A 9,678-nucleotide genomic window follows, 5' to 3' on the forward strand; every position below is an offset into this window, starting at 1 on the left:
TACCTGAATCCCCTGGGTTGTGAAATCACGTGTTTCACATAAGGTGCCTCCAACAAGTTTTCAAGCGCAGCCAGGTAAGCTGCACTGCTCAGCCCCTCTCCTCAGCACTGGGAGCCGTGATTTTCCCTGCCACCTCAGTCTACCAGTCAGCTACTAACGAGGACTGACCCTGCTTAGCTTCCGAGAGCAGACCAAACTGGAAACGGTCAAGGTGGTAAGGCTGCACACCGCGCACAACCCTTGCAGCTCTCAGGAGAGCGGCTGACTTTCTGTCTGCTGCCCTTTTGATTTAAGAGGCTCACAGGCCAGCTCTGAAACTAGAAGTCTTAACTCTTTAAACAGTCTGCTTTTAATTTCAAACCGTAGGCTGAACCATCGTACACGGAAAATCAGAGATCTGCAACTTTTTGAACGTTGGTATAACATGTGTGGGAAATTCCACACTGGAGTCCTTGTGATGGGTTGTAGTCAGAATGCAGATGCACAGAGGGGGGGGGAATATACCAGGGGACAGAGTGTTTGTTTAGCATAATATATGTACATGTTATACATATGATAAAATCACCTTCAGTCTATCTATAAAGGGTATATATGAAATGTGAACATTGTGTTTACCTGAGTCCAATCCCCATGCCATCACACAAAGATTCCAAAATCTGAAACATACGTAAAATCTGAAATAAGTATCTGGTCCCGAGCATTGTGGGTAAGAGATACCCAACCTGAAATATAGTCAACATTAGCAATTTGCTTCTGACGTTTCTCTTACCACCACTCCGCATATTGCTTCTGTCCCTTTCTTCCCGTATGGCATTCCCAGCATGCAGACGTCACGCTTCTTGGGGTTGTCACACAGTTCGGTATCTCTTAGCCTTCCCCTCTCTCCTTTCTCTTCTTCAGCTCTGGAGGTTTCTTTAGATGGATCTTCAAGCTCACACCGATTCTTGCATCCCCAGTGTCTAGTCACTGATGGGAGTCATCCTGGGGTGAGGTGGATACCATTTCTAGAGTTCCTGTGGTTGTTTCTTGGCCTTTCCATCTCTCTATTCACTCTGTACTCTTGAACGCTGTTCACCTTGTCCATGACCCTTTAATGCAGATCCTCGTGCTGTGGTGACCCCCAATGACCCCCAATCATAACATTATTCTCACTGCTACTTTGTAACTGTAATTTGCTACTGTTATCGTAATGGAAATATCTGTTTTCTAATGGCCATAGGCAACCCCTGTGAAAGGGTCATTGAACCCCTGAAGTTGAAAAACATTAGATTAGAGGCTTTATGACATTAATCAGTTTTCCTTCATAGTACACTAGTTCAGTTTTGTCAACTTGACAGAAAATAGGGTCATCTGAGAAGAAGGGGCCTCAATTGAGGAAATGCCTCCATAAGACTCCCCTATAGGCAAATCTGTGGGGCATTGTTTGATTCATGATTGATGTGGAAGAGCCCATCCTGCTGTGGGTAGTGCCACCCTGGGCTTGGAGGTTCCGGATTGTTTTAAGAAAGCGATCTGAAGTATAGGCCGCTGCCCTGAAGACCAGCCCCAAGCGCTGACCAACTCGGCTGCTATCCAAGCCCAGATCTAGCACTTCGAGTGGGTCCACCCCCACATCTCCATCCAGGAGCTGCAGGAGCAGATGAAGGAGCCGGAGCAGCAGCACCAGATCCAGGAAAAGTCATCGCCATTGAGGGTGACAATCGGAAGAAGCACAGCTGTGAAACACCCAGCACCATGGAGCAACTCGGTGGAGCCTGAAAGAGATCCATGGAGGCTCTAAGGGGAGACGAGGCAGGGGCTGGCAGAGGAGTCCTCAGAGCTCACAGTGTCCCTGGAAAAATCTAGAGAAGGAAAGGTCCAGGGGAAGTTAAGACACACATCTCAGCCTAATAGTTCCAAAGCTTGTGATGTAACCTGTCTTCCTTCCAAATCCCAACATGAATGTTTGGCCCACAAAGGGCCAAGGCTAGGTCCCCAGCTCCTTCCAGCTTGTGGGAAGTGTGCTGTCTTTTGGGGCAGATGCTATGTCAGGATTGAGCTCCTGGTCCAGTGAGCCCCAATCTAACTGTTCTCAGTGTTACTGCATGCTAGGAAACCCATGTTACACAGACTGAATGAACAGGGAAGGGCACAGTGTACACAATTGGATGGAAAGGGGCGAATCATACTGGATTAATTAAGGAAGAATTTATTCAGTTACAAATTTAGAGTTTAAAAAAATCATTTCAAGTCATTCTTAATCATTGGCAGATGTGAATTGAAAAGTTCAGGCCATGAAAATGAAATCCACACGGAAGACACATTAGAAAAACAACAACCATGTAATGAGTAATTGTGGGTTCTGTTAGGAGGTGCAGAAATACTCCACCAGTTTGGGTTGGCAGTTAACACAGGAATTTGGTGCTACCCATTTCTCTGAAAGCCCAGTAGGCATTCTGTTCTGTCTTGGACAATGGCCTCCTTCCAGGAAGAGACAACAAAGTTTGTTCCTATTCCCTAACAGTACGATCAACAACCCCCATGCACAGTCATATTAATGCATCTTTCCACATTTTGTAAATTTCTACTTTTCTGTCTGTCCCTATCTCATCTCGTCACTGTTTCTTTATTCTGCCTGTAAGACAACTATCACTTTGGGGCTGGAGAGAGGGTTCAGCAGTTGAGATGGCTTGCTGCCCTGGCAGAATACCCAAGCTGAGTTCTCAGCATCCACATGGTGGCTCACGACCACCCCTAACTCCAGTTCCAGGAGATCCACCATTAGACACACACATAGTGTACTTATATGCACGCAGAAAAAACACTCATACATATAATTTTTCTTCTTTTTTGAAACAGGGTTTCTTTGGGTAACCCTGGATGTCCTGGACTCATTCTGTAGACCAGGCTGGCCTTGAACACGGAGATCTGCCTGCCTCTGTCTCCCAAGTGCTGCGATTAAAGGGATGTGCCACTACTGCCTGGCTAAATGAAATCAACTTCATCCTGGATCTTTTTAATGTGTTGTTGAATTTGTCTTCCAAATATTTCATTGAGAACTTTGCATCTATGTTCATGAGAGAAATTGGTCTTTAGATTCCTTTGTTGTTGTTGTTGAAATCTTACCCCGTTTTGGTGTTAGGGTAATAATGATTAGATAGGATGAGTTTAGAAATCTTACTTCCCTGCTTTATGGCCTAGTTTGAAAAATACTGGTGTTCTATCTTTGGGAGTATGATGGAATTCAGCAGCAGATCCAGCCAGCCCTGAGTTTTTCTTTTTTGTTAGAGACTCTTGTTGCTATAGTCTTAATGCTCATCAGAGATCTATTTATTTACATTTTCTTGTTTCAATATTGGTAGGTCATATGAGCCTTGAAATTTATCCATTTCTTCTAAATTTTCCAATTTACGATATTTTGAAAATGTCCCTCACTGATTCTCCAGATGCCATAACTATTGTAAAATACCTCCCTTTGCATTTTATTTTTCTTTTGATTAATTTGGTTAAAGGTTTGTCATCTTGTTTTTCTTTTTGAAAAACTTGTTCCACTAACCCACTGTTTTAGTCTGTTTCCTTGGTCCCTATCTTCCCAGTCTTTATTTCTTTCCATCTATTAAGTAGAGTTTGCCTTATTTCTGTTTATTTAAGACCCAGTGAATACATTTCAAGATATATTTGACCTGCCAATACTGAAACAGAAAGATATCAATAACCTGAAAACCAGATCTATAATGGGCAATAAGATTGGGTTATTTATTTGAGATCTAATTTTTTAATGTAGTACTCAGTTATAAACTATCCTCTCAGAACTATATATTCAGTGTTCTGGGAAGCAGTGTTCTCATTTTCATTTTGTTTTAGAACAAACGTTTCTATTTCCTTCCTGATTCTTTCCAAAGACCCACTTATTCAAAAGTCTCTTGTTCACTCTCTAGTTTTGTACAGTGTGTTGTTCTACTGATTTCTCCTGTTATTCTACTAGAAATTATAATTATTATGATCTGATAAGATGAAAGAAATTATTTTTTACTTTTCTGTATTTGTTAAGTCTTACTCTTGAGACCGTACACATACCCACGTTCATCCTTCTCAAAGCCACAGTAAAGACTCCAAAAGGAGGCAAGACAATCTGACTTCCAAAGTTGAACTTCAGACCTAAACTGTCTGGGAACTTAGCGTTGCAGATTGGCTGGAGGAGACTGAGGATCATATAAAACCTGGTGCACTCAACTGAAATGGCACAGTAGGCCCCAGACCGGACCTCAGATGGCCAGCCACGGGGACTTGGATTTGATCGTCTAGACCAGTGGTTCTCAACCTTTGTGGTTCTGTGACCCTTTGTGGCTATTTCGTTGCTACTTCATAACTGTAATTTTGCTACTGTTATAAATTGTAATGTAAATATCTGTGTTTCCTGACAGTGTTAGGCCACTGCTTTGAAAGAGTCATTTGACCCACCCACCCCCGCCTCCACCCGTGCCAAAGGATCATGGCCCACAGGTTGAGAACCACTGGCCGAGACTCACCTGGAGGAGAACCATGTATTAAATGCCTGTGCCTCTTTGACCTTTTCTCAGAAAAACCAAGTGCCGAGCGCACGATTGAGATGGAAAACATGAAATCTCTGGTTCACAGACTATTTACAGTCCTGCACTTAGAGGAATTTCAGAAGAGAAGAGAGCGTCACCTGATGGCAAAGATTGACCACCTGAAGGAACAGCTGCAGCCCCTGGAGCAGGTGGGTGTGTGTGGAAGCTGTGCCTCTCGCTAGTGAGTGCTGGGAGTCAGTCACAGGGGCATTTGGGCGGTTTGTGTAGGCTCACTTTCTCCTTTATTCTGGAAAATGGCCTGTGAGCTGAGCATCCATCAGTGACGGAGCCTGAGAATCTGACTCCAGAGCTTATGTCCTCTGCTTCCTCAGCATCAGCATCAGCATCAGCATCAGCATCAGCATCAGCTGTGAGCCTGACAAGCAGGCTGGGAAATGGGATGTGGTAAAGCGCTACATCACAGGTCTCAGCTCTGCCTAAGAACCGTGGGTGGAGAGTTAGTAATGGCTTCCTTGTATCAGCTATGCTTATTTCTTTTCTCCAAATCATGGAGAAAAAAATAACTTATTTTTTTGTGGATAGGCATGGTGTGGTCTAAGAGGAAAACTTGCCTTCTTTAAGCTATAATTCCACTTATAAAAGATGGGCAGCTAATCTTTGTATATGAATATACAGTTTCTAGAAATGAGGTCATTATTTCCAAGGGTATTGAAAAAAAATGGTACAGGAACACTTTTCTTTGTTCTCTTTTTCTGGATTATTTACATACATTTTGCTTTTCAAGAAATTGATATGCCGGGTATGGTGGTGGCTGTCTTTAAACCTGGCTCTTGGGAGTCAGAGGAAGGTAGCGTTCTATGAATTCAAAACCAGCCTGGTCTGAATAGCACGCTCCAGGCAAGAGAGGGCTCCATCTGTATAGCGAGACCCTGCTCCAAGACAGGAAACAGAACAGGAGGAGCCACTAGAGAACCAGATCTGCACAAACTGCGTCTGCAGATGAATTCCCAGAAGTGAGGATCAAGGAAAACAGGCTGTGGTTTTGGAACAGGATTTCTAGGCTTCTAATTGTAAGCATAATTGTGTTTAGGGGGTTTTACTTGTCCCTCCCCCAGCCCCTTTTTTTTCAGGCTGAGCTTTAACTCACAGAGATCCTCCTGCCTCTGCCTCCTGAGTGCTGGGATTAAAGGAGCAGGACACTATGTCTGGCTAATATGTTTGAGTAGATTTTACCTTTACAGTTAAAAAAACAAAGGATTGATGAACTGACTTAAAAGTGAGCAGTTATGCATCCTTCATAAATCTCCTCATTCTACACGCCTGACCTAGTCACATTAATGAAAATTAAGCACTGGCTCAAATGTTTCTTGTTGCTTCTGTTTGCCCCTTAAGCTGGCAAACTTGTAAACCAAATGAATGGTTCTCCTTTCCTTCAGGTCAAAGCTGGAATAGAAGCTCGGTCAGAAGCCAAAACCAGCGGACTCCTGTGGGCCGGCTTAGCCCTGCTTTCCGTGCAGGGAGGGGCACTGGCCTGGCTTACGTGGTGGGTGTACTCCTGGGATATCATGGAACCAGTCACCTTCTTCCTTACGTTTGCAAATTCCATGGTCTTTTTTGCATACTTCATCATAACCCGACAGGTGAGTAGTAAGGGAAGTCAGAACATCTGTCTGAAGAGTCCCTCCTCCAAGCCAAGCAGTGTCTTGGTTAGGGTTTCTACTGCTGCGATGAAACACCATGACCTTTTGGTACCTCGGGGAAGAAAAGGTTGATTTGGCTTACCTATCCTGAATCCCGGTCCACTGATGAAAGCCAAGGCAGGAACTCAAACTGGGCAGGAACCTGGAGGCAGGAGCTGGTGCACAGACCAGGGAGGGGTGCTGCTTACTGGCTTGCTCCTCATGGCTTGCTCAACCTGCTTTCTTTCTTTTTTTTATATATATATTTATTTATTATATATACAATATTCTGTCTGTGTGTATGCCTATAGGCCAGAAGAGGGCACCAGACCCCATTACAGATGGTTGTGAGCCACCATGTGGTTGCTGGGAATTGAACTCAGGACCTTTGGAAGAACAGGCAATGCTCTTAACCTCTGAGCCATCTCTCCAGCCCTCAGCCTGCTTTCTTATAGCACCCAGGACCACCAGCTTTCTTAAAGCACCCAGAACCAGCGACCCAGGGGTGGCACTGCCCACTACTGAACACGACTCTCCCAACCACTGATTGAGAAAATGCCCTACAGGCTTGCCTACAGCCTATCTAGGGTCTCAACTGAGGCTTCCTCCTCTCAGATAAATGTAGCTTGTGTCAAGTTGACATAAATCTAGCCTGCACAAGCCGCAATCGATAAAACCCTTTCATGTGCTGAGATTTCTGAATCTAGCAATTTTTTTTAACAAGGTTGGATGGATGGATAGATGGATGGATATAAAATACAAATTTTAATTCCTACAGAATTAGTGTAAACACATGAACTCCTCCTCCATTGGGATGAATGCTGCATTCATGTTCTCTGTGCCCTCACTAACCAAGGACATTGAATGTGCACCACGAAAGTTAGCAATATCCAGTAACTAGCTTGTCGCAAGGTTGCTTTGCTCAATCTTGCCGCTTTTCTTCTGCAACGTGTGCATTTTCTCTTCCCAGTCTGCCTGCTAGTAAGAGGGGCAGCTACTCAACTCGGGCCGCATGCCCTACTTCTGTGGGTTGTTTGTGCCGTGAACATCCCTTTCTTCTCCCCACGTGGCCTCGCTGTCGCTGAGTTAGTATCTTCACTTGAACTACGCGCTCTCCTCTCTCCTTTAGAACTACACCTACTCTTCCCTTCGGAGCAGGCAGTTTCTTCAGTTCTTCCACAAGAAATCGCAGCAACAGTGCTTTGATGTGGAGCAATACAACAAGCTAAAGGAGGACCTCGCGGAGGTATTTTTTTTTCAAGTGCTTCTCCGAGCTGGTTTTGTTTGGGAGACGGGGTAATGCATTGTAACTGTTGGTTCATTCATTTTTCACAGGTTGGCAAATGTTGGGCTGAGATTTTCATGTATTATTTAGCAAAAGGTTGGGATGGGATTGTTCTGTCTCTCTGTTTGCATGTAAGCCTGCAGGCCAGAAGAGGGTGCCACATCTCATTACAAATGGTTGTGAGCAAGCATGTGATTGAACTCAGGGCCTCTGGAAGAGCAGTCAGTGCTCTCAGCTGCTGAGAATCTCTCCAGCCCCTTAAAATTTAAGCTTTTTTCTGATAACTTTGCTATGTGACAGTAGTGGGGACTGAATCGTGGCAAGCGCTTTTCCACTGTGCATGGGATTTTTTGTCTTTTTAAAACGTATATGAACTGGCTGGGAAGTGGTGGCACACACCCTTAATTCCAGCATTTGGGAGAGAGAAGCAAGTGAATCTCTGAGAGTTTAAGGCTGGCCTGGTCTACAAAGTGAGTTCTAGGACAGCCAAGAGTGTTACACAGAGAAAACCTGATTCAAAAACCAAAACCAAACCAAACCAAAAGTATGTGAACTGAAAAAAACAAAACCCCGACAGAAAGGACTACCAGGTAGTTCCTTTTCAGAGCGTCATGAGGTCAAATGAAGTCATGAACTCATCTTTTAAGAAAGGACTCCTAAGGCTGGGCAGAGTAGACACACCTTTGATGCACCCCAGCACTGGGGAGGCAGGCAGATCACTGTGAGTCGAGGCCAACTTGGTCGACATATCCAGTTTCAGGACAGCCAGAGGTACACAGTGAGACCCTGTCTCAACAAAACAACTGAGCAAACACATAAATACATCAAAAAAAAAAAAAAGGATTCAAACAAGGCCTTTACATCAGTGATTTAAATGTTTTCTTGCCCTAAGGAGAGGTAAAATTTTTACAATTCCTCAAACAGCAGTACTGTATTTCTTGTTTTCTCTGATCACTTTTTCCTCCTCACCACAGGCCACAGAATCCCTGGAGACCGTGCGCCACGCCCTCCATTTGCGACTGCCGGGAGAGGAGCTCAAGGAGAAGAATTAGTCCCATGTTTTTAAGCATCCTGGGCCACGTGCCTCTTTTGTAACTTACCAACCGGACATTTTTAAGGTCGTGTTCATTTCCATTTGACAGCTTCAGATGTTGTTTGGCTAATAAACGTGTGTGGAGCAGAGTACTCTGCCCTTCTCACATGAGATTCTTGGTTTGTGGATCTGTGGGGACTGAGGTTTCAGATTCTTGGTTTGTGAATCTGTGGGGACTGAGGTTTCAGAAGGCCTGTGTGCCCTGGCAAAGCCTTGGGACCCAAAGTCCTCCCCTGCTGGCCCCATGTGGAGGTAAAATGATTGGCGTCTTGTCATTCATTCACTTTGGTTCTTAGGTTCATCTGGAATCACCTTGTTAACTTGAACTTCATTTTATTTCTTGAGACAGCATCTTGTGGTGATGTGGAATTCCCCTCTGTAGGCCGTTAATATGCTTTATTACCATTGGTTAATAAAGAAGCTGTTTGGGCCTATGAGAGGGCAGAGCAGAGCAAGGCAGAAATTCCAAGCAGAGATAGGGGCAAAAAGGAGTCAGAGAGACGCCGTGTAGCCGCAAGGAGACAGATGCCTGCCCTGGAACCTTGCTGGTAAACCACACCCCTCGTGGTAAAATACACAATAATAGAAATGGGTTAATTTAAGATGTAAGGGCTAGCTAGAAATATGCATAATCTAATAGGCCGAGCAATGTTTTAATTAATACAGTTTCTGTGTGATTATTTTGGATCTGGGAGGACGGGAAATGAACAAGCAGCCTCCATCTACAGTGCACTGTGGCTCAAGCTGCCTTGTAGTCTAAACAATCCTCTTGCCTAAGTTTTTGGGTGCTGTAATTACAAGGACGAGTCATTATATCCAGTTTCTTTCTTTTTTTTATTATGCAACAGTTGTTATGACTAATGCTTTATCAAAGGTCCAAATGCCCCACTAGTCAACTGCAGCTGAAGCAAGGCATCTAAGGCAATGTTTTTTTGTTGGTTTATTTGTTGTTCTTACATCCCAACCAAAGGTTCCCTTTCTTCCCTTCTTCCCAACTCCTCCCCCCAACCTACCCTCTGTCTCCCCTCCACTGTTTCATCTCAGATACTGAAAGGCCTCCCATGGATATCAGCCAGCTATGGTATATCA

The 9,678-nt window shown here is 44.3% G+C and overlaps 1 protein-coding gene across 2 annotated transcripts in view; it reads left to right on the top strand.

Moving 5' to 3' along the window:
- Mcub (mitochondrial calcium uniporter dominant negative subunit beta) overlaps positions 1-8,700 on the top strand; it is a 59,643-nt gene extending 50,943 nt beyond the window's left edge. For both annotated transcript variants that reach the window (XM_048456843.3, XM_048456844.3), the window contains 4 exons: positions 4,560-4,720; positions 5,969-6,172; positions 7,341-7,457; positions 8,471-8,700. In XM_048456843.3, coding sequence (XP_048312800.3) covers positions 4,560-4,720; positions 5,969-6,172; positions 7,341-7,457; positions 8,471-8,548 — 560 coding nt within the window. In that variant the 3' untranslated portion in view covers positions 8,549-8,700. The remainder of the gene's footprint in view (positions 1-4,559; positions 4,721-5,968; positions 6,173-7,340; positions 7,458-8,470) is intronic.
- The last annotated feature ends 978 nt before the right edge of the window (positions 8,701-9,678 follow it).

The sequence above is a fragment of the Myodes glareolus genome, chromosome 17 (genome assembly GCF_982192425.1).
Source record: "Myodes glareolus chromosome 17, mMyoGla1.1, whole genome shotgun sequence".
Classification (NCBI taxonomy): Eukaryota; Metazoa; Chordata; class Mammalia; order Rodentia; family Cricetidae; genus Myodes; species Myodes glareolus.